At 41.6% G+C, this 25,071-nt stretch overlaps 3 protein-coding genes across 4 annotated transcripts; all 3 read right to left on the minus strand.

Annotated features, from left to right (window-relative positions):
- Positions 1 to 3: 3 nt before the first annotated feature.
- On the minus strand, positions 4 to 7,122 carry LOC110533996 (vacuolar protein sorting-associated protein 51 homolog). Of its 2 annotated transcripts, none has more exons than XM_021618614.2 (11): positions 6,755 to 7,122; positions 6,400 to 6,529; positions 6,145 to 6,291; positions 5,788 to 6,007; positions 4,420 to 5,341; positions 4,069 to 4,284; positions 3,842 to 3,925; positions 2,253 to 2,387; positions 1,981 to 2,102; positions 1,749 to 1,836; positions 4 to 777 (listed from the first exon to the last, which is right to left on the minus strand). In XM_021618614.2, the coding sequence occupies exons 1-11, from the start codon at positions 6,944 to 6,946 to the stop codon at positions 517 to 519; spliced, it is 2,517 nt and encodes an 838-aa protein (XP_021474289.2). In that variant the 5' UTR covers positions 6,947 to 7,122; the 3' UTR covers positions 4 to 516. The 2 variants fall into 2 exon arrangements, with proteins under 2 accessions (XP_021474289.2, XP_036846289.1); XM_036990394.1 differs by having other exon boundaries at positions 626 to 761.
- A 1,948-nt stretch (positions 7,123 to 9,070) lies between these two features.
- Positions 9,071 to 14,444, minus strand: LOC110534000 (FERM domain-containing protein 8). Its single transcript, XM_021618617.2, has 11 exons — positions 14,265 to 14,444; positions 13,590 to 13,677; positions 13,212 to 13,379; positions 12,608 to 12,709; positions 12,273 to 12,331; positions 11,852 to 12,018; positions 11,499 to 11,714; positions 11,266 to 11,389; positions 10,556 to 10,705; positions 10,199 to 10,427; positions 9,071 to 10,067 (listed from the first exon to the last, which is right to left on the minus strand). Exons 2-11 carry the CDS (start codon positions 13,675 to 13,677, stop codon positions 9,967 to 9,969), a joined length of 1,404 nt encoding a protein of 467 aa, XP_021474292.1. The 5' UTR covers positions 14,265 to 14,444; the 3' UTR covers positions 9,071 to 9,966.
- Positions 14,445 to 17,618: 3,174 nt separating this feature from the next.
- Positions 17,619 to 25,025, minus strand: LOC110534001 (zinc finger protein-like 1). Its single transcript, XM_021618618.2, has 8 exons — positions 24,835 to 25,025; positions 24,478 to 24,594; positions 22,679 to 22,790; positions 22,312 to 22,505; positions 21,995 to 22,070; positions 21,633 to 21,827; positions 21,259 to 21,406; positions 17,619 to 20,162 (listed from the first exon to the last, which is right to left on the minus strand). Exons 2-8 carry the CDS (start codon positions 24,577 to 24,579, stop codon positions 19,976 to 19,978), a joined length of 1,014 nt encoding a protein of 337 aa, XP_021474293.2. The 5' UTR covers positions 24,580 to 24,594; positions 24,835 to 25,025; the 3' UTR covers positions 17,619 to 19,975.
- Between the last annotated feature and the right edge of the window lie 46 nt (positions 25,026 to 25,071).

The raw sequence follows: 25,071 nt of genomic DNA on the forward strand, positions 1-25,071 counted from the left end.
TTACTTAGAATACTGACACTTTATATAACATACTTTACAGGGATGATTAATTGTAACATAAGTATTATAATTTAAATTGCAAGATTAAGTGTGCAAAGGGAAAACAATTGAAATACAAATAATTGAGATCATGTCCTTGAATTTAAAATGCAGAATTACGTGTGCAAATTGAGATCACATGTCCTTGAAGGCAGGAGGCACAACTCTGCTTTACATCCTTTATGAGTTAGATTTTTTAAATTCAAATCATATTACCACATGATAATGTTTGTAATTACTAATCAAATTAATATAGATGCATCCCACCCAAACATCACATCATTCATAGTAACCTCAATCCCCCTCCTGACCCACATTTACATCATGGGAATCGAGAGTATCAAGAAAAAAACCCTCTTTGTCCAATCTTCAATGTTCAGTTAACTTCAAGGCCTTTTTTTGGTTTTAACCTGTTACACACTCTTCAATTTCAATATCACAATTCACCAGTTCCTCAACCAATGTGATCTCTGGCCTTTAACCTCTCTCACAGATGACCTCAATCACGCTCTGCTCCATGGGAGCGGGGTCCAGGCAGCGGTGGGCAGTGCTGCCAACTATCTCATCGAGTAGGAAGTGGACCAGGTTTTCATCGGAGACAAAGCGCCACAGATACATCTGCAGGTAGTTGCAGTCAACCTGGATCTGCTGCAGGCCGTAACGACCAAAGGTACGCAGGCGGACACACTCCAGGAACGTCTTCAGACTGATCTTTATGATCCCTGTCAACACAGAGACCTGAGAGAGGAGATTAAGACTGTCAAATTGGGGGGTGTAAGAGACAGTCTCTATGCAAGGGGTCTCCAACATTTATGAAAGCTACTTTAAAAAAAAAAATCCTACTAATTTTCTTTTTTTTTTTTTAGCTTTCAAATAGGCACATTCTTCTCTTCTCCTCTACCCTGCAACTCTTCACCAGGCCCTTGTTGTAAAAGAGATGCGTTTTCTGGTCAAATAATGGTTAATAAAGGGCCCCATAAAATTATCTATTGTATTTTCCCGGATTCAGTTCTGTTTTCCCTTTTTTATTTTATTTTTAACTCTCAATATTACAATTATTTATAGAGAAACAATGAAAATGGATGTTCTGAGTCCATGTTAATTCTCAAATCACATCCGAAGACCAATTTTAAGGTCTGATATATATATTTTTTTAATAACAATGTTTTGATTTGAGTGCAATTCCCCTTTAATTGTGCATTTCATTGCTCAGTCTAGCAATGTTTCTGTTAGGCCGACTGCTGCAACTTGTCATGGCCGAGTTTGCAAAACAATGGCCACCCAATTGCTACAAATAGTTATGATATCTGTCAGGTAAGCCTACTTTGCAGTCAACGACCTTCTCAATCAAATGTTATCATTACTGGCATCGCTAACTGGCTACTTACAGAGTGAGCATAGACAAATGAGTGCACCAAACAGACAGAAATGCAATATTTCTGGAAATTAATTGGCAGATATTGTGTTACATTTGGATTTTAAAGCCAAGAGGCGCTAAACAGGGGTGGGATAATGTCAATGTTGCTTTGATTGGATAGTAGCCGGGATCTTTATGTTTATGACAGATTGCGATGGAACACCTGAAAAAAAATTGCCTGTACTTTTCGAATTGCTTTGCGAGCTACTCATAGGTGGGCAGCGAGCTAACGGTTGAAGACCCCTACTCTAGGCCCTAAGCTACCAGAGCTCTGTGACCCCTCCCTACCCACTTTGTTAAACTCCACAGGACTGAAGATGTCGATCCGCTCAGAGAAGAGCTTGTGTATATTACTCAGGAAATTGGTATCCATAGCAGCACTGCAGGGAGACAAAAAACATTCATAAGCCATTAGGAAAGATAGCAGAGGCAGGATCAGTCTAAACATCCACACATTGATGTGTATTGATGTGTATTGTGTTGTTATGAAAGGGTTGTGTGGTAGGCGACTGTAGTTCTGGTACCTGGGTGTGTAGCTGGGGGCGTAGCGGGTCTGCTGCCTAGAGCCGCTGTAGACAGAGAAGGTCCTTTTGCTGGAGTCACTGCTGTGGGCTTTCCTCGTCCCCTCCTCATAGAGAAGACTCACCTGTAGGGCAACACAAGGAGAGACAGATCAGGGGAGGGAGTAAAGCTGTTTAGATTCCTAGCACTGATGATGCTTTTGTCCACTCACATTCATGCAGTGATTAGAGTTTTCCTACATTCCAAAAGGTTTTATATAGATAACAGACATTACCTGCACATCAATGGAGGTGGTGTCCTCCACCACTCTCTTCATCACAGCACGGACATTCCGTGGCTCGATGGTGTTGACCCAGTCTCGAGTCTCCACACTCTTTCTCAGCATCTGGGATATGATCAGGCCCTGAACCTATCAAACAACAAGAGAGAAGGGGTCAGCTTTGAAATAGAAGGAATAGGCCTGAAATGGCCAGTCGCAGCAACAGTAATTGGTTGGTAAAGTGGGAAAATGTATACAGTGCCTTCAGAAAGTATTCCTACCCCTCGACTTATTCCACATTTTGTCATGTTACTGCCTGAATTCAAAATGGATTAAATAATTTTTTTTCCCTCACCCATCTACACACAATACCCCATAATGAAGTCAAAACGTGTTTTCAGAAATTTTCAGAAGTATTCACACCCCTGAGTCAATACATGTTAGAATCACCTTTGGCAGCGATTACAGCTGTGATTCTTTCTGGGTAAGTCTCTAAGAGCTTTGACACCTGGATTGTACAATATTTACAAATTCTTTTCAATATTCTTCAACCTCAAATTTGTTGTTGATCATTGCTACACAACCATTTTCCGGTTTTGCCATAGATTTTCAAGCAGATTTAAATCATAACTGTAACTCAGCCATTCAGGAACATTCACTGTCTTCTTGGTAAGCAACTCCAGTGTAGATTTGTCCTTGTGTTTTAGGTTATTGTCTTGCTGAAAGGTGAATTAATCTCCCAGTGTCTGTTTTTATCCTGAAAACCTCCCCAGTCCTTAACGATTGCAAGCATACCCATAACATGATGCAGCCAACACCACCATGCTTGAAAATATGGAGAATGGTACTGAGTAATGTGTTGTATTTGCCCAAAACATAACTTTTTGTCCTGAACACAAAGTTAATTGCTTTTTGTTGTTGAAAACGGGATGCATGTAAGTGTAATTAATAACTTCACCGTGCTCAAAGGGATATTCAATGTCTGCTTTTTATTTTTAACAATAGGTGCCCTTCTTTGCAAGGCATTGGAAAACCTCCCTGATCTTTGTGGTTGAATCTGTGTTTAAAATTCACTGCTCAACTGAGGGACCTTGTAAGTGCGGGGTACAGAGATGAGTCATTCAAAAAATGTTAAACACTGTTATTGCACACAGAATGAGTCCATGCAGCTTATTATGTGACATGTTAGGAAAATGTTTACTCCTGAACTTATTTAGGCTTACCATAATAAAGGGGTTGAATACTTATTGACTTAACATTTAATTTTTTTTACATGTTAGTCATTTAGCAGACACTTTTATCCAGAGCGACCTACAGTAGTGAGTGCATACATTTTCATACGGGTTCCCCGTGGGAATCGAACCCACAACCATGGCTTTGCAAGTGCCATGCCCTACTGAGCTACACATTTCAGCTTTTCATTTTAAAGGAATATGTAAAAATGTCAAACAACATAATTCCGCTTTGACATTATACGGTATTGTATGTAGGCCGGTGACCCCAAAATATCTCAATGTAATCCATTTTAAATTCCGGCTGTAACAAAACTAAACTAAACGTGGAAAAAGTCAAGGGGTGTGAATACTTTCTGAAGGCACTTTTACCTTAACATAATGGTTCAGTAGCTTCTGTGCTGCCTCTCTGGCCTCTCCACATAAAGCTGCGACTGCAGTTACAGGAGAACGATGCTGTGAAAACGAGAGAAACATGAGGATATAACAGCATGTGATACACATTTCTCATGACTAAAGAGGACCTATTATTTGGATAGATACTCTTACATTCCCATCGACAGCGTTGAAGAAGTGTTCAGTCTCATTGGCATATTTACCTGCACGAGGAACTGCTCGTCTGTGAGGGTGAGGATGTAGGTGATGGTGGAGGTTTCATACTCCAGGCAGAGGCGTGACAGCAGCAGGAGGAGGGCAGGGGGTGTAGAGCCGCCCCTGTCTCCCGCACTCTCACAGAACTGACGTGAGGACTGGCACACAAACTTAATGAAGTTAACCACAAGGCTCTCACGCACACCCTGGCTGCAAAACTCCCCCTGAAATAGAGAGGTGAAAGAGAGTTGTCAATGACATAAATAGCATACCAAATTCAGATAATAAGGCAAACTATCAGAGCAACTCACAAACTGAGGGACACAACTAACCCACAAAAGCATCAGTATTAATCTCACCTTGAAGTAAGGCTTATTGGAGAAGGTGATGTCCTTTGCGGTGAAGAGGTGCACTGATGCCAGCACTGACTTGATCTGATTGAGAATGGAGGCAGACAGAGAGGAGAGGAGCTCTGGCAGGCTGGCGGGAGCATCTTTCCCAGTGGCTGGTCCCGCCAGATGAGAGCCCCCTCCAGCTGAGCTTCCACCCAGCCGAGGGGCTGCCAGGGCCTGCCTCACGTCTCTCAGGCTGTCCAGGTAGAACCTCTGCAGGGCTGCCAGGTACTGCTTGATCCTCTCCCTGGCTGCTCGCACCACGATCTCAGTCCCTTGGCTGGGCACAGCAGATCCAGGCAGCAGTTTGGCCACGGCCTGGAGCCTGCGGTGGAAACGGTCCAGAGCCCGGACCAGAAGAGAGTTGTCTCCAACACTTTTCTCCTCCTGTATCCTTCTCTCCACCAGCAAGAAGTAGCAGGTGGCCATGGCATCCACGAAAGCATGCAGCTTGCCAATAGCCATATGGGGGATGTTTTTGGAGGCCAGCTCACCCTCTTGTGGACGGTTGACAAACAACTCTTGGTACGAGGCAATGACCAAGCAAAGGCTGCTGACGAATTCATTGCAACCTCTGTCTATGAATTCCAGAATATCAGTCCTTGAGCTGGAAGAGAGGAAGGGATTGCCTGGAGAGGTGGGGTCAGTGGGAGATCCAGCAGTGGGTGCAGCTGACAGTCTGCGGGCAGGGCCAATGGAGGGATCTATCACTGATGTGGGTCCAGAGGACAATGGTGGTCTTAGCTCCGCCTCCAGTCCTCGGAGGTTTGCTTCCAGTCGTGACTGGGCGTGGATCAGGAACTTGTCACACAGTTCCTCTGCTGGCTCATCCAGCTGCAGCAGAAGCTCCACACACTCTGAAAGGTCCTTCGCACTCGAACCTCCATCTCTGCAAACACCAAGCAGAGGTAAGGCATCCATGCAGAGGCATAATGTATTATTACTATAGAATATGAACTAGAAATGAAAATTCAAAGAACATTGTTTTGCAGCCATACTAATCTCAGTTAACACAGAACTAAAGTCTCAGGTAATTGGTCAGCGTCTCCATTAAGTTCTGGGTCCATACATGTTAAGAGATCAAAAAAAATGCTAGAAGGACCGGAACGAGGATCTCCACCCTTTTTCTTTGCAATTTAGGTGCCGAATGTCCCCTCCCCTTCTGAAATTCAAATGATGCGAACGCCTGCGAAATCCTGATTTGTCCAAATCGCCAGTGAGGAAAAACCAAACACCGGATCTACTGCTGCTCCTTATCCTACGCATCCCATTCAGTCCCGACAGATTCTCTCAGTTTGCATGCAGAATCTTTCCACAAGTGACTACTTCTCCTACCTGAACTTCTGCCTAAGCTCCTGTGCCAGCTTGTCCATGATGGCATGACAGTCATCCTGGATGCCCCTGAAGGAGGGCATGTGGCTGTACTGCTGCAGCACGCAGCGGGCACGACGATGGGAGCTCACCGCCTGGGAATAAGCCTGTAGCTCCAGACACTTATTCAGCCTGGCAGGCAGCTCAAACAGGAACTGCAGCTTTCGAAGGAGAGTGTGGACTCCTGGGTGGGTGGAGGGAGAGAGGAAAAGTTTGAACAAGTAATCTGACAATGATAGGTATATGACCAACAAATACAATTTGTTATTTAGTTTTCATTTCAGGCGATGGAGGCGTGTCACCACAGGTTTCATTACGAACCTGACAGTTTGGTTATCTGTGCATGCTGGTCCTGAAGAGTCCCACTGATGTGTGCACTGAACTCTGTGATAGCAGCCATGTTAGTAGAGAGACAATCCATTTCGTCCTCCATCTTCTTAAAATCATTCTTCATTTTTCTGATTGTGTCTAGTGGGAGATGAGGGCATTCATTCATTACATGGTATGTATACTGAACAGTGAGTGACGCAAACATGATATCCAATGCATCGCATACACTGTCCCCTATTTGCTTACCTGTGGCAGAGATGAACTTGTTGTAGTTCTCATACACCAATGTCTGCATGTCACTGTCCAAGGAGCGGATCTGTTTCACCATGCAGGTCTCCTGGTCCATCAGCTCTCCAAGGGAACATTCTCTCCTAAGCTGCAGCCACCAATGACATAAAATGTCAGTTTTGAAGACAAGACAACTAACAGACATCACTGAGTGACAGTACTCCCTGGGTGACTGACGCCAATGCCAGATAAGCAGTTGGCATTGGCTCTTGTACAGAAAATAATCGTTTGCCTCTGGATTTCATTTGTTGTCTTATGTTCAATGAATAGCTAACTATATGTGTGGCATCCAGACACACAAATGGGATTTTACCTTGTTGAGATACACCTCAGGATCGAAATGCGTGCCGTTTATATCGCAAGGATTCATCGACTCTGCTTGATCCACGGTCTTTCCTTCCTCGTTCAACCCATAATAGAGCTTCAACATACCGTGCACTCGGCGCTTCCGCGCTGGGTCGGAGTCAGGTGGTGTGGTGGCCGTAGCACAAATATCCCCGTCCATTTAAACTGAATACCAGCGAAATTGTTATGAATTGCAGGACAGACCAAATAACAGCTAAATGTAACCGCCAGCTAAACAGAAAACCAGCTATTCGCCACTAAATCAAACAGAAGTTCCCGTACATGTCCCGATGAGAAGCCCGTGATAAACGAGCCAGTAGGTGGCAGCAATGACTCAAAGAACACCAAATCAAGGAACGGAGGTTCGGATATTCAAAACATTTTATTGATCAAATATGAACAACAAAAACTACGATTGTAAGGTTTAAAACACAATTATAACAAATCTTATAGTTTTGTCAAAACAGTACAAAGCTGAATAAAAAAACGTATTGTGGGTTTAACTAAACCTAATCAGTCACTGGTTAAGTTTGGTAGTGCACATTATATAAATTACAAAGGAAAGAAAACAGTGAAGTTACAGGGTTCGATATATTTTAGTCTCTACGGCTGCGTTTACACAGGCTGATATTTTTCCCAATTATAGGCAAGATTGGTTAAAAAAAAACAATTAGTCAGATAAGCTATCTTGCCTATAATTGGGAAAAATATCAGAATTCGGCTGCCTGTGTAAACGCAGCCAATGTACACACACGAGGTAAAGTAAATGTATAGCAAACAGAGCAGATCATGTTTGACAAACAGGCCTACACGTTTACCAGGTCAGTCTCTCAATGGCCAAATTAATACTGAAAGAAAAAAAGGCACTTGGTCTTTTTATCCAGACTATTGCTTCATTTGAGTGTGAGAAAGACAGAAACAGAGAGACAGTGTAAGAGAGTCCAAAAATATTAGTCCAAGTTATTACTCCAATAATAATACTAAGAATACAAATCATGACCAAAGGTAAACACTTGACAGTATTTCTGATGTATCAATAGTGCATGTTTAAGATATTGAATGTTGTGCATGTACAGCAAGTGAGTACACCACCATCTTTTTAAAAAGGAATACCACATCCATAGATCGCGTGCCTTAGGAATTATGAATCGGAACATTTTGTTGTCTTTGCATAATTGACCATATCAGTTATAACATAGTGGAAACCACATTCTTCAGTTTATGAACACTTAATTGCATCAGAGATATACAGTAGAATCGCTCCTCTCATACTGAAGAGAGGTCAGCAGAAGAACTGTCATCAGGAAACACATCCTCTTGCTGAATGGTCAGCTAAGTGGGTGAGACTAAATGTGCTTTTCTGACGTGCAAACCGACTAGCCAAATATAAAACCGACCCTTACCTTAACCCTTAACCCAGACCCTAACCCACATTTAAACAATTCAAAAAGTAAATATTGGTTTACACATCAGAAAATTCTCTTTAGTCTCTCCCCTCCCAAGTCAAGCTGCCCTTGCATGGTGTACAATATAAACAATAACAGTGCTAGAATGCTAGGCCTTGTCATTTCTGGGAGGGAGATACAGATAAAGTCCATGATAACCATGAGACTCTGAATCTGAGTGTTTAGCACAGAGAGGCATAGACTACCACAAGATATACGTTTGTTTTGGTACAAAGACTGAGGTTTGAACAAGATAGTTGCAGAGCCTCCAATATCGCCCTCCTTTCAAATAATACAATCTGCATGACAGATTTGTACCTTGTCAGCTCGGGGTTACCAGCTCAGCAACCTTCCGGTTACTGGCCCAACGCTCTAACCACTATGCCACCCCCCCAATTCATCCCAAAGGTGTTCGATGGAGTTGAGGTCAGGGCTCTGTTCAGGCCTGTCAAGTTCTTCCACACTGATCTCGACAAACCATTTCTGTATGGACCTCACTTTGTGCACTGGGGCATTGTCATGCTTTAACAGGAAAGGGCCTTCCCCAAACTGTTGCCACAAGTTGGAAGCACAGAATCGTCTAGAATGTAATTGTATGCTATAGCGTAAATACTTCCCTTCACTGGAACTAAGGGGCCTAGCCCGAACCATGAAAAACAGCCCCAGACCATTATTCCTCCTCCATCAAACTTGACAGTTGGCATTATGCATTTGGGAAGGTAGAGTTCTCCTGGCATCCTCCAAACTGAGAATCGTCTGTCGGACTGCAAGATAGTGAAGCGTGATTCACCACTCCAGAGAACACATTTCCACCGAGTCCAATGGTGGCAAGCTTCACACCACTCCAGCCGACCCTTAACACTGCGCATGGTGATCTTAGGCTCCGCGGCCACGGAAACCCATTTAACGAAGGTCCAAACAGTTCTTGTGCGGATGTTGCTTCCAGAGGCAGTTTGGAACTTGGTATTGAGTGGTGCAACGGGTGACAGGTTATTTTTTTTTACACGCTACATGCTTCAGTGGTCCCGTTCTGTGAGCTTGTGTGGCTTACCACTTCACGGCTGAGTTGTTGTTGCTCTTAGGCGTTTCCACTTCACAATAACAGCACTTACAGTTGACCAGGGCAGAAATTTGACAAACTGACTTGTTGGAAAGGTGGCATCCTATGACAGTGCCAGGTTGGAAGTCACAGAGCTCTCCAGTAAGGCCATTCGACTGCCAATGTTTTTCTATGGAGATTTCATGGCTGTGTGCTTGATTTTATACACCTGTCAGCAACGGGTGTGGTTGAAATAGCCAAATCCACTCATTTGAAGGGGTGTCCACATACTTTTGTATATATAGTGTACATAGTCATTGCACAAACTCCATCTGAAGGAGAACTGTAATAAAGGTCCCCTATCACAAGGGTAAAAGCTCAAAGGTGGCACTACTGTCAATGTTACCACTACTCATCAACAGTTTCATATTCAACTCCAACTGGTTCAACTTGACCAGTGAAGCAATGCCACTCAACGTCACTTTCCAGCACCTAAAGAACGTAAATTCATATACACAACATTTAACCATAAATATTTATTCACACTTAAATCCTACTCTTGGTCCATAGTATTTTTGCGATCAAGAAGATAAACCTCACCAACTCCCTACATATCTTTTAGCCTTAATCTCAACTTGCATGTTCAGTTTTGGTCTCCGGGTAGTATAGAGCAGTGCCTAGATCAGAGATGGAGGCTCAACCTTGCTCCACCTGTACTGATGAGTATGTAGGTGGCTGTGCCTGCCTGGTGAAAAAGGAAGCAGCTCTCTTCGGCTTCAAGCGTTTGATTTCTTTACCTGCCCGGAGGACAACAAATGCATTTAACAGTTAGTTTTACAACCTACAAATCAACAAATGAAGCTTATATGGATGGTTAATACTGACTAAATGAATGACATGCATGATGCGGGCCTCTCCCCAGACTCACCGTTGTCCACGTAGCTGATGGTGTTCAGTGTATGGACCCGACTGCACACCACACTGCTCTGCCTGCGCAGTTTCCCTCGCCGACCGCCCCTTCCTCTGTCACTGTTCCCTGCCTGTCCAGCAGGCTGATGGGATAGACTGACATCATTGTCCGTTTCTGTCGCCGCCCCTCCTTCGCCTGCAGACTGTAGCTCCACACAGAACTCAATAAGACCGCTCATAAGTTCTGCCTAGAGAAACGAGGGAAGAAAGAACAGTAGCAACTCTGGTCACTTCAATGACATCTATGACCACCTAATGAATTTTTAAATTTTTTAAAATTATACATAAAAAAAAAGGTAGGTTTAAGTTTCATTACTTGTTTTGAATAGATCTTCAGTAACTTGTTGACAGGGGTGCCGGCCTCCTCCCCATCGAATTCAAGCCACAGGATGTGCGAGTCACCTTCCCCCTCGGGGTAGCTGTGGTCCCAAGACAACTCACTGAAACGCAGTCCCAGGAGCACATGCTGTCATGGAGCAGGAATGCACCGGAGAAAATGAGGCAGAAAAGTAGAAGGTTGGGTCATTCAGTGAAGGGGCGGCAGGGTAGCCTAGTGGTTAGAGCGTTGGACTAGTAACCGGAAGGTTGCAAGTTCAAACCCCCGAGCTGACAAGGTACAAAATCTGTCGTTCTGCCCCTGAACTGGCAGTTAACCCACTGTTCCTAGGCCGTCATTGAAAATAAGAATGTGTTCTTAACTGACTTGCCTAGTAAAATAAAGGTAAAAAAAAAAAGTATTTTTGCATTGATAGAGGACACCTCTGATTCATACAAATCCACATCTTACTTAATCACACACAGTAAAATAGGTCATATTCTGCTAGTAATGTAGAGGAGTTATCATTTATTTAACAAGGCATGTCAGTTAAGAACAAATTATTATTTACAATGACGGCCTACCCCCGCCAAACCCGGACGACGCTGGACCAATTGTGCGCCGCCCTTTAGGACTCCCAATCACATAAATCAAATCAATCACGGCCGGATGTGACACAGCCACTCACAGCTTGACATTCCAGGTCTCACCTTCTCTTTGATGTCCATTACATACACCCCCTCCAGACTAATCCCCACATTGACAGCTTTCCGTCCTGCTCTATGAAGAATCCCCTGAGCTGGCTTGTCAATCTCCCCCGAGAAGAAAGCACACCTGGCCAGACAAGAAACAAACATGATGCAAGTGACCCGTGAAGAAGATCCAAACGGTGAATGTGTTCCATGCAGTTAAGTTGAGGCCAATAGTTTGGCTTGTTCCTTACCCATAGTAAGGCAGAGAGTGGCATGTGCTGAGGTACTGGCGTAGATGCTGAGTGGGCTCCGGGGGGGTGCTTCCTAAGGTGCTGATCTTGCGATACTCCTCCAACAGGTTGTGCTCCAGCCCTGCCTGACGGCCCCCTTTTCCCCTCAAGGTAGAAAACAGCCCCCCACCTCCCCCTGATACATGTGCAGGCAGGAAGGAAATCAGCTTCTTCTCTCTGAGGGAGATGGGAGAGGAGAAGCAATAGTCTGGGTATGCAGCCAGGTATTGGGAAAAATTATTTTGAGTTACACTCTTAAAAATAATACACAATGTCACCAAGAGGCAGACGTTCAGATGCCTGGCATAGTTTACCTTAAAGCAGCAGTGGCTTTCTGGTCGTCCAAACCTACTCCCAGTTCCATAGCAAAAGACAGCGCTCCCAAACCCGTCCAGGTTTCAGGGTCACAGGGGAAGCGACCAGCGAGGATGTTAACCCGTGCCTCGTCGTAAAGTAGTCTCAACACCCCCTCGTCTTCAATCTGGAGGGAAATACCATGCAATGAAATGTGGAATATAGGAGGATCCAAACACATGCATAGGGGCATTCATCAATTCTTGTAACTCGAGGGACAAACATAACCTTTTGTCTGAGGGCTGGTGCTAGAGTGCTCTGGGGTATGTGTCTACAACCAGGAAAGTATAATCTATCCATTTGACACAACACAACTTGACTGATGTCATCCCCCCCAACAGCTTCATGTTAAATTTAAGGAGAAAACAGAACAAGCAGTACCTGCAGCTCTTTAGACTTGGGATAAAACACATTTCTTCTGTACTGCAAGCAGGGCTCATCTGAAGAAAAAAAAAAAAAATGAAAGTAGGGCATGAGGAGGGTAATACAGAACATTGTTATATGATGGCAGATGTACGGCTTAGGATTAGTGATGTTGGGTCAGTGGTAACATGAGGTCAAGTTGACAAAGCAATATGAATTCAGCAGTGGGGATGAAAAAAATCTAAACAGATGTGAGACAAAAATGTTAATCTGCCAAAAATACAGAAACAAATAGAAAAGATTACAGAAACACACAAGCTCATCCCTACACACAGAGACACAGGCAGTCTCACCTTGAGATATGTCCTCCTCTGAGGCCTCAGTGAAGCGATACAGCAGGTCCTGCCACTGGCGGCACAGTTTGTAAGGCTGATGCTTCGGCTTTAACTGCAGTTCTGAGAGAGGAGGAAAAGGCATGTAGTAGACAACGATGTGATAATTAATGACAGTTATGAAAAGCATTCTCATGGCATAACAAAGAAAGGAATTTAGCATGACAAAGCATGCTAATATATAGCACCATATCCACAAGCCGTAGACTTGGCCTACACTCATTTCACTGTAGTGATCCCTTCCCTATTTTACAAACAATGCCAGTCTTTCAGCAAGACAGTAGTTCAAAAAAGACACATTCAAATTGTCAAATGTTCCTCTTATGGCCCAAAGTGCTCTCTTCAAATTGCCACCAATACATGATACAATGAACCAGACCAGCCTCAGACAACACTATTCCTTTGTAATACATATCTGCCTTTCTTCTCCTGATCAAATCAAGAAACTGTCAAATGAATGGCCAAGTTGCTTATATTAAAATAACAGCATGTGCCGCACAGTTGTTTGAGGGCTAGGGGAGGAGGGGGGGCAGGGGCAGGAGCATACAGAGTGAGCTGTCATTACCGAGCAGAGGAGAGCAGAGCCAGAAGGCAAAGGCATCCATTGCAGAATCAGGAATGTGGAGAGCCTCCCGGACACTGCGGCCTAGCTCCTGGACACTCACACAGGCAACCCCCTCCACACACAGGTGTACTGCACTGTCACCCACCAGGTACACAAGCACATCTTGAGCTGTAGGAGAACAAAGCCAGGGATGGAAGTCGACATAATAATCTAATGCAAAACAAGGAACATCTGCAAGCCACGATGATGTCATGAGCTTACATGAATCAGTTTGATATATACACAAGGCTATTAAACACCATGTTCCAAATAAGAAAACACAGAGAGGGACAAAAATGCTATATTGTAAACACCAGACAAAGAAAAAAGGGAACTGACCACGGGTGACAGAGGATGCCACACTTCCTCTCTGTGAGCTCCCCTCCGACGGTTCTGGAGGAAACCCCCCACACTCATCTCCTTCCATCTGTGTGAGACACACAAATCAAGATGAGTTTTTCGAAAAATGTATGTTATCCACTAGCAAATTCCCTGTGGCATAGCTAGCTAGCCACCTCCGCGAGTAACGTTAACAATAGCTGTAGTGATGGTGGGGATCGATACAGTTGTTCTCCATCTTCTTTTTAAATAGTGAGACAATTTGTTTTCAGCAGTTATATTCCCTGACTGATGATAACTCGTTTTCTCATGGGTCTCGCTTGCCCCTCTGCAGCATTCACATATTGAGCAATATGTAACATTTCTAACTTAACAATATAATATCTATCGTACCGGCACCTAAGTATCGTGATAATATCGTATCATGATGTCCCTTACAATTCCCTGTCCTAGTTATCTATAATGATGTTCAATATCAAGGCTTTGATTTTGTCGTTGTTGTTAAGTCGTAAGAGTTTTTACTGAAACGACATTTCACATCTAAGTTAGCTGGTGTCCTGCCAACAAACTGTAGACAACTCAATTACGAATATTATGCTAACATTAGCTACTAGCTAGCTAGTTACCAAGCAAGAAGACAGCGGTGGCTAATCCAGTGACATGACATTCAATTACCTTCTTTTGCTGAAAATGTAGAATTGACAGTCCACAAGCTAGTATAATTTTTTTTTTAACTCCGTATGAGAATATATTTTGTCAAAACAACAACTTCAACACCAGCACACTGACAACTGTCTAGACTAATGTACTGCGCCCTTTGTGCTTCTTCTTTTTCTGTGGGTTTTATGGAAGACTACAATCCCCAAATGTGTATTACCGCCACCAACTGGACGGGGTTGAAAAAACCAAGGTCAAAATAAAACCCATACGTGATAGGGAGAACTAACTTAATCCACCCAAATAAAACAATTTAAAAAAACACACAAACCGCCAAAACTCCCAATTCTTCCTTGCTTCAAAACTCCATGACTTGAGAGGGTGTTACGGGTGGTGACAATACTCAATGCAACTACTCCGCTGAGAAGTCTTTCAGTCCCAGGAACCGTTCCACAGCATCCACAATGATATCTATTTTACTGGACCTCCTCTCCACCTTGGGGCGGCAGCGAAGCCTAGTGGTTAGAGTGTTGGACTAGTAACTGAAAGGTTGCAAGTTCAAATCCCCGAGCTGACAAAGTACAAATCTGTTGTTCTGCCCTTGAACAAGGCAGTTAACCCACTGCCTAGGCCATCATTGAAAATAAGAATTTGTTCTTAAATGATTTGCATAGTTAAATAAAAATCAATCACCATAGCTATTATGGCCACAAAGCCCACCTTCTTAAACTTTAACATATCTGGATCCTGCTGTTGAACCACAACCCCTGCAGCCTTCAGTGAAGCCCAATCCCCCACCATGGACTCTTTAGGAGCAACATTCAAACCCTTAACACTTTTAACAGCCACTGCATATGAAATGCTCTGGAGAGCCCACATCATTCTCTTTCACTCTTGTTCGGCATTCCAAAAACTTGGCTTCATGGTTCCCACCACATTGCAACATATCACATTTTCATTACTTTTAAAACATATATGATCTTTTCCACAACTTGGACATCTCGGCTTCTCCCTTCTGAAAACACTTGAAACATGTCCAAAAGTTTTACAGTGATCACACTCCATTGGTCTTGGAACAAATGCTCTGACTCTGTATTTGCCCACACCGCTGTAAAGCAGGCAAGAATAACTAAGTACTTCTGGGTCCTGGATTTTGGGAATCCTTCAGAATAAGACTCTGTCCTGTTTACTTCGTAAATGAAAAATTCTGGTAAAAATGATAGTGCACAATTATCAATATATTTATACTAGTTCTCATAGAAATAATCATTAAAATTATTTATATGAGATGCTTTTTTGTTTGTTTGTTTCAAGCCTAAATGGTCAACTGTTTTTTGTGTATGTACTCCTATCATTTATTGCACCGTACACAATTGTATGTACGTTGTGTCACAGTAAAAGGGTCCATTCTACTCAGGAGCAGTTTTAGTTTCCAAATCGAGAGTTTACACCCAGAGGAGCGTTGCTGCTCATTTTGTAGCCCTTAAAGAGTGACCAATCAGCTTAAAAGGATACTTCGGGATTTTGGCAATGAGGCCCTTAATGTATCATTTACAATGTTATAATGCGTGTTACAGGTGATTTCTAACCTTTGGTGGGCAGATTTCATAATTTAACCTACTCAGCACATTTACATAAACGGTGGCTTTGATCACAATTTTGAGGTTTAGGTTGCTTGATGTAGGCCGTCATCGTAAATAAGAATATGTTCTTAACTGACTTGCCTAGTTAAATAAAGGTTAAATAAATAAAGTAGCAGTAGCTAGCAGCACAAGCATATACTGTTGTGAAAATCTCTTTTCACCCACCATCAACACCAACAATCTCTGCAATCTTCCTCCATGCCATTGACCTTATGATTTTGTCTGTATTTTAACAAGGAAAAATCAATGTTTCATGAACCGAAGATCTTCAAGCAAACATCTGCTCCTCACCTGATTGGTTAACGGCAGCCACGTGCAATTTGCATAAAGTAAAGCAGTGCTGAATTTATTCAGTTTGCTCCCATAGCACGGTTCGAGCTGCTCACCTTCCCACAACCTCCTGCACGTTGCTCCGTGTGTTCTCGTTGAAAATGAATGGGGTGGAACTTTGTCTGGTGAATTCGGAAGTAGTGGAAACACTACATAATGCAACAACAAAAATTCTGCTGCCCCGCAAACAACAACTGCATCTACGCATGTAAACATTCCTCAAAAAACCCGCCAGTCTTCTGAAAGCCTATCCCTGGGATAGTTTTATTTTTCAGTTGGACAATTAGACACATTTTCCGACCAAAAGACACACCAGAATGGCTTTCCAAGAGGTGTTGAGCATTCTTGAGTGGTCTAGTTGCAGTTTGAATATTGCTGCCCATCAATGATTCCCAACCAAATGTACAGCACTTGAGCAATTTTGACAAAAACAATAGATATGTTGCAGTAAAGAGTTCTGCAAAGTTGGTAGAATCTTATTCAAAATGATTTACAGCTGTAATGGTTGTCAAAGGTGCTTCCACCAAGTATTAACTCTGGGTTGTGAAGACAATTTATATGTTTTTGTATGTTTTCTATAAAAAATTATTTCACTTTCAAAATGTGGAGTATGTTGTGTAGATCAGTAGGAAAAAAAGACTGCAAAGGGTGTGTAGACTTTCACTAGGCACCATAGCCACGGGAAGTAGGGTGCTGCATCACCCCCTACATTTTTTTACATTCTTTTAAAAATAATGATTAATACAAAAAAAAAAAATTCGCACCGAAAGTTGTGCACTGGCCCTTTACTAGTATTAGCAGACCAATGTAGTGCGGGCAAAAACATTTATTCACCATATCTGCTTTGGCAAAAAAAAGTTGAATAATTAAGAACAGTATCTTGTAGGATTCAATAGTTGGAATTAAAAGAGTTGTTGCCTTGTCCCTTTCTCTGTGATTGTCATTCTAATTGAATCCAGCAAGAACAAAACCCTGTCCTCAAACATTTACATCCAAAAGGTGCAAAGTTATGGGCAAAGACACAAAACATTTTTCTTGATCAAATAACATGGAAATTAACTGACCATCCTTACAAACCACTTAATGTACATTACTGTATTACATAGGCCGGTCATCTAAGTTCATACCTGTAGACTTTCCATCACCATGAATAGAAAAACAATTGACCAATTTAATTGAGTACATTGAGATAGCAAGTGGTTTGTGATGATGTGGCTCAGTTGGTAGAGCATGGCACTTGCAATGCTTGGGTTGTGGGTTTGATTCCCACCAGGGGAGCAGTATGAATAAGTATGGAAATGTAGGCGCTCACCCCTGTCAGTTTCTCTTGATCTACTAAAAGGAATGAATAGACCATTTCAGTTATCATATAGAAATAAAGTATTTCAAGAAACTGGAAAACACATCAAGCAAGTAATTTTATATTCCACAATATTAGCAGATTAACTGTTTTGTACAGAGCAGTTCTGAGATAACAATAAATTAATCACATTCCCCTCAAGAAAACAGAACACTTGCATGAGTCAGCAACCTTCCATCCTCAGATAATGATATGTCAAACCATTCAGTTCTTTTAAAAACTGATGTGAAAAGTAACAATATGACGTGTTCATAGATCATTTCAAACAGTTAAGTCTTTACAAAGAGTATAATTTAATTGAGAAATGTGAAAAGCACAGCAAAACAAAATTGGGGTTGTCAGCTTTATCAAAAGGGATAAAGTCAGCTTTATCAAAAGGACATATTACTCCAAAATACATTTAAAAAAAGAAATACAGCTTCTTACATTGACAGAACTGTCTTCTGCAGAGTAAGCATCAGCAAGATACTTTCAAAAATATTTGAGAATGTATGTCATTTTTCACAAAAGTGCAAAGATAAGAACAGCAAATTAATATTGGTGTACTGTAGACATTTGATTTAAATACATAAAAATGGGACTTCTCAAACACAATGATTTCAAAAGAGAGGTCCTAACAACACACCTACCCACTAACACATTTTGTTTTTGTAAATGGCAAGTTAAAATGGTTAAAGAATGTCCAAATATACAACCAAATTTGAACCACAGCAATGCGCAGACACCTTTAGTAACACTTCAAACTCAAGAGAAGCAAGTTAAGGATCTTTGAAAGTAGACCACTCTGTCAAACATAGTGTCTGAGCACACAGCCTGGTCTCATAGACTATATGTAACATATCGAATGTAAATCCGCACCCCTGAAAATAATATGATACGTTTAGTATGGTATAGTTACGTAATACAGATGATTACTTAAGGCATAATTGAAAGTAGGGTGGTTGGTCGTGGTGGATGGGTGCGATTTCGAATCTCATCACGGATAACTTTAGAATTTTAGCTAATTAGCAACTTTACAACTTCTTAGCATGTTATCTAACCCTCACCTTAACCCCAGGCCTAGCTAATGTTAGCCACCTAGCTAGATTTCATAACATATCATACGTTTAGCAAATTCGTAACATGTCATGAAATGGGTGATGGACATCCACAGATTAATACATACCATATGAAACATAACTTGGTAAAATGGAGTTTCTCGGATTTACATACAGAAAAGTACTCAGACCAGGTTGGGGCACAGGGCACTTGTGGATTTCAGAAGACTGTTATTTTAATGCTATACCAAGATGAACAATGTCCCTTGGGTTAACAACCACTCAATTTTAATATCCTCAGACTATCTGTTCTACATTTTCTTTGTCCAAAGAATACAACTTATATTGCATTCAGAATTTGGGAGACAATCGGTTAGAATCATTTATTCCAGTTCAACACAAAATTCACCGTAATTCATTCAATTTCTATATTTACATACTTTAAGATTTAATCAACATTCAAAAACAGTATGTGAATGTCAGACACAGCATTCTTCCAGTTCAACACACACCTCACACTCAAGTAACTTGAACAACTGTTATTGATGCCCACTCCAAAAATACCTTTGTTTTTAGCAGATGTTGCAACAAGCCATATTTGTGTGCCATATCTAATAGAACAGTATTTCTGTTTTCCCATCACCTTTATTACCAACACTGCAATCTCATTTAAAGTAACTGTCCAGTGTTCCCAGATTTATATTAAATATGACCTAGAACTAATTACAATAGGAGTGAAATAGTTCCTTCCTCCCTTCCAAAAAAAAAGAAAAAAATAGGTAATTATGTTTAAAAAATATTAATGCGAGTAAAGCGCTGATTGACCAGCTCATCCTCAGGATGACATCATCCTCTATGAGTAAATAGCTAGCTTTTTTTAAACAGCCTGTTTGAGTTCAGTTTGTGTTGGATTAAAAAATTAAAATTACAATTTATGCTTTGGCCACAAATACGAGTATAGGATGAGTCAACAACATTATTTGGGTCAAAGTTAAATAGAGTATGAACTTAGTGAGATTTTCACTGGACAGTTACTTTAATGTACAGTGGGTCAAAATATATTAATTTTACATATAGCTCTAAAAGCAATGTAAATAATTGAATGTATTCACACACAGGTTATATAGCCCATTAGTTCTTAGTAGTAGATGAAGAGGAAATTTGCACCTGCCTATCCCAAAGAGGGGAAAAGGGTATAAGGTTGTTATGCGTTTTTGCCCTGCAAATGATCATCCTGTCCTCTTCTTTCATACCCGAGAGAGAGAAGGTGCCTCTCTGCCTCTACTGGTCCCACCATCTTAGATGGACTTAGATCGGCCCCATGTTCAACACTCACCAGGACATGGAGTTGGGTGCTGGTCAGTTTTTGCCCACTCGGATGTTGGGGTTTAGTAGGGGGTCTAAGTTGGGGTCGGAGTCAGCTGAAGCACGGCCCAGTTTAGCCATAATGATAATCAAGGTAAAGAATCCCAGAACTCCAACCAGAAGGAGCATGAAGACCCTCTGTTTCCAGGACAGGCCTGTCCTCTTTGAACCCGTCCGGTTTCTGAGAACACAAATTCATTTATATCTTCAGAGTTTAGAGAAATGGGACTCCACCTTTGGAGACAGTAACTGATAAATCAGATCTATAAAATGTAAGTTACAAGGATATGGTTTTTTTTTTACAACCAAATCTCTGTTTTGGGGGGATTTCACTTGTTTTTGAGAAACTTACCCCAAACAGCAAATCAATTCCTGATCTTTGTTGTGTATAATGGGGGCCCAGAAAAACCATGAACAAATGCTCTAAAAACACCCAAATACATCCTTTCAGAAATGGCATACCTCTCACTATAGCAATGCAGGTCTTAAGATGCTGTACACATGAAATTGTGTCATTCCGAACTTTATCTGCAATGTTATATTCAATTTTGTTGCGAACCTCTCTACAGGTAACTGCCAAAAATAAAGAATCAAATAAACACTTAAGTAAATGAGGAATACAAAGTACAGTATATTGAAAACATAGGGTGACTCCACACAGGAAGTTCCAGACACTTCCAGAATCTATGCCAAGGTACACTGACGCTGTTCTGGCGGCTCCTAGTGGTCCACCACCCTATTAAAACCACTATGTTGGTGTGGTAGCAACCTGTGGCAGCAAGCTGTGGCAGCAACCTGTGGCAGCAAGCTACATGGAGAATGAAACAGCTGGATAGGGGAAACAGCGAGTCGCACAAAAGGGAATAAAACGTTGCGGTTCGGAATGACACAGTTTCATGTGTACAGCATCTAAAGACCTGCATCGCTATACTGAGAGCTTTGTTGTTTCTAAAAGGATGTATTTGGATGTTTTCGGAGCCTTTGGCCCCCACATTACACAACGAGGAAAATTATTGCTGTTTGGGGTAAGTATATTGAAAACAAGTGAAATCACAAAAAAAGATGTATTGGACCCTTCTATAACATTCCATATACATAAAAATAGAGATTTGGTTGTAAAAATAAAACTTATCTTTTAAGTACATTAAATGATGGTTAAATAAAAAGTACTATTGTCCATATGTAATGTAGTTTGATCAGAAAGGTGTACTTGCTGTGCAATAACTACATGAATAGCACCTACATTAAATAACTAGTAACATAATTAAATTACTGACTTGAGAATCTGTGCAAACCAGCTGAGTGCTGGTCGTCGCCGGTACTTGTCGTCGTCAAAGTCGATCTGTGTCACAGAGCTGTGTCCAGCGCTGTAACTAGAGCTGGAACCAGAGTCCCGTGTGTCATAGACTTTCCTTGGGGTTGATGCTGGAAGCAAAAATAAACATCAAATGAATAACCAAATATGAGGATACATTATACACATGCATCTACGTGAATAATATCAGATGCGTTAGCAAAAATGACATGAACTAAGATTAGATTTGAGGCTACGGTTTGGACTAGCCTGTATGGAATGACAACACTGTGTGGTTAGTAAAATTTAGGATTAGTACAGTTCCTGCAAACCAGAGTAACATTCATAGTCCTTTACCTGTGTGTAGGGTGATTGTGTCACTGGAGGTTGCAGTGATCATGTTGACCCCAGAGTGTTGTTCTTGTGCTACCATCCCCCCGTTGTTGTCGAGATTTCCATGATCTTCCTGTACTGGAGGTGGAACTAAAGTAGGGGCCGGGCTGGGGGTGTAGGAGTGGGTGGGGTAAGCTTCAGTGGTGTCCAATGCTGGGGCTAGCACAGTGGGGGAGAAGGTAAATGTTACAGTAACCTTTCTGATTTGAACAAACAAATCGAACATTTAGCTTAGCATTATGTCATGATGCAGGGATTCAGCTGCAATACAGGCTCCTGTTATTGCAGACCAACAAGGCAGTAACAAACCAGAGACAATGACTCACCATCAAATGTGGACCAGTCAGCATAATCAGTGACATCCTGTGTGCTGTCTTGAATAGCTTCTACAGGTTCATCAATCTTGCAGTGGAGAGAGTATGTGCATGTTAGATTTGAATCGTCACAGAATACTTGCCATCTCACTGAAAGAAACACTTGATTTATGGGTCCTAAAACATATTTTAAGCCTTAAAAATATTTTACACTAATGTCATACACAATTTAATGTCGGTACCCAGCATCTCAACCAGTATATTCCTGTCACCATCACTATTCAATTTCTCTAACCGCTAGTGTGACCCAGCCTAACCCTATTCCTCACCAGAGGTAGGCCTAGTCCAGCTCTTGCCCAGTTGACTAAGGAGAGCTGTTCCCTCAGCATGTCAGCTATTGGGCTGGCCAGGTTGGAGGGGGGAAACACTGGACCCTGGCAGCTGGGGCACTGGTATCCTGCAGGAGCAGTGTGTAGGGGCAACCGGACTGCCAGGTCATGAAGACAGGCCCAGTGGAATACATCTTGGATAGAGAGAAAGGGCAATGATCCAGGTGGGTTTGTTCAAATTCCACAGAGCGGTAATATCAAGCAACAACAATAATAATATGGAGAGTTACTCTCAAAAAAGAACACAACTATACCAAATTCAATAAGAGCACAAAGGACAACAAATCGAAGATGTTGACAATCTTACCATAGCAGACCAATCTGACAGTATCCTGGGAGATCAGTGGGTTATTACACAGTCGACAGTTAGGGCTGTAATCACTATCCTGAAGCCACTGGAGGTAGGACTGCACTATACACTGGTAATCAGAATGGAGGTAAAATACTTCATAGTTTAGTGGCAAAGACAGCTACTATTAGTCCCTTTTAGAATCCGAGAGTGGAAGACTTACACTCTCGTCTCTAACATGTAAGCTCAACATTTCCAAATAGTCCCATTACAAGTCAGAATGTGTAACACACTTCTGGACTTACTTTACCTGTTGGCAATGATTTTGTCCTTATGTCGGAGGTAATCCACAATATACCCACAAAAAACTGTTACCAGCTCGACCTTCAGTATGACGGTTTGCACATGGTTCTGCCTGCTGGCAGCTTTGGCCCGTACCTCCAACACCGACGCAATGCGGTTTTCAAGGGATTGTTAAATAAATATTAACTGTTTGGTCATAATATCATCACCCCTTGAAAAGTATAATCAGAACTACAAATGTCAGATTATTACATGCAAAACAACTGCGCACATTTAGCGCTATCAGAGTTATACAGCAAGTAACTGCATGCTTTTCAGTAAACAATTTTATAATGTAATTTCAAATATGTGAGGGTAGCCTCAAGATATCTCTCAATATTGGCCACCATGAATTGGAAATTTGAGTGATATAAAATAAAAGTGAACTGTTCCTGACAAGTATGAGTGTTTTTTTTAGGTTAATTTCCCATCCTTTGATGTCAAGTAGCAGAAGGGGCATTTCCCGATGTACAGTTAACTGATCATGTTTACTTTGCAAGCTACCAGTATGAACTTTGTACAGTTGGCTAAACATTGCTAGTGGTAAGTAGACCTAGCTAATGTACTTTTTGCTGCTGACAGACATGATAGGCTACATTGATTGATGGATCACGTCAAATTAAATTGCTAGCTAATAACATATCACGTCAATATAAACTAACCTTCAGGGGATAAATTAGATGGCTAACTTATATCCAAATATTGTTTGATTTTCTTGCCATCTATATAGTGGTGATGACAGAAGTCCGACTGACAACTTTACCAGGACGAGGACTTGCTGATGATGAAGCGAGCTAAATGACACGTTTGTTTAGCTAGCTAGCCCAAGATATACTCTTAATGTCACATCAAAATAATTTCACAAATGCAAAATATATACTTACTGTACACTGTTTTAACAGTTGCACCTAACAATAATTTTCAGTGACAAAACGTTTCTGGTGGCATTCCTCCGTTACACACAGGTGTTCAGAGCATGCTAGGTAGTACATGTGGTCCCTCCAACTTCCGTAAACATGCGCTGTAACATGACGATATGGCCATGTGGGAACACTAACCCTATAAAAAAGGTATTTTTGATATATATACATTATTTCTCGCTGATATGATAGATAGCTACATGCCAATCGGATTGGCTACCCTCACATATCTGAAATTACATGATAATTTATGTTTACTGATCATGAAACGAATGCAGTTACTTGCTGCATTACTCTGATGATAGTTACACGTGGAATAATCGGAAATGTGTAGTTCTGATTATGCTCTTCAAGAGGTGATATGAAAAACAAATAGTTATTTAACAATTCCTTGAAAACGGGACGTAGTTCTCAATGGTTTTAGCAGAGTTGGAAGTTTCCTTTCCCCCCAGCAGCCAAATCGAACGCGCTGCACCATATTGTGACGTTTTGTTAACGACCTATATGATCTATATTTCACATTACATTAATATTCAGAGCAGTCCATCCACTGACCTTGTTGTGGTTGGAGACCAGGCAATGCTCACAAACATTCACCCGATGTTCAAAGCAGAACAGGTTGGTCACCTTCCTCTTAGGACACTTGCACAGACCCATGGTCTGTCTGTAGTACTGTACACACAGATTCAGACAAGTGACCACCAAAACAAGCTTCAGCAACAACATCATAGTTATGGGTATTATCTGAGCAATGTTCTGATATCCCAGTCAAATCTACTCATGGATCAAATGAAGTTTGATGATTACATATGGGTGTGTAAGACACTGCTTTCGTGTATTGATAGATATTGCTAGTTCACTAGCATCATATTTGTTTCGGGTGGCCTTAATTATAAGTTATCTCAACCGTACCTGTTACACAAGCTTTCTCCTCGATGCTTTTTCGTATGAAGGAAGGGTTGTAAAAATACTGATGTTCCGCTCTACCAACTTGGTCAGCTAAATCTAGAAAATGCGCATGTTTTCAGATGCTGACATTTTGCCACGTCTCTTCCGGTAGAGTCGCAGAATAATGATGTCACGCGAGCACGGCACAGCTGGTCCAAGATTAGTTTGTGCAGTTTTTAATTGAGGTTGTCAGGTTAAATT

Source organism: Oncorhynchus mykiss, chromosome 10, assembly GCF_013265735.2.
Source record: "Oncorhynchus mykiss isolate Arlee chromosome 10, USDA_OmykA_1.1, whole genome shotgun sequence".
NCBI classification, from domain to species: domain Eukaryota; kingdom Metazoa; phylum Chordata; class Actinopteri; order Salmoniformes; family Salmonidae; genus Oncorhynchus; species Oncorhynchus mykiss.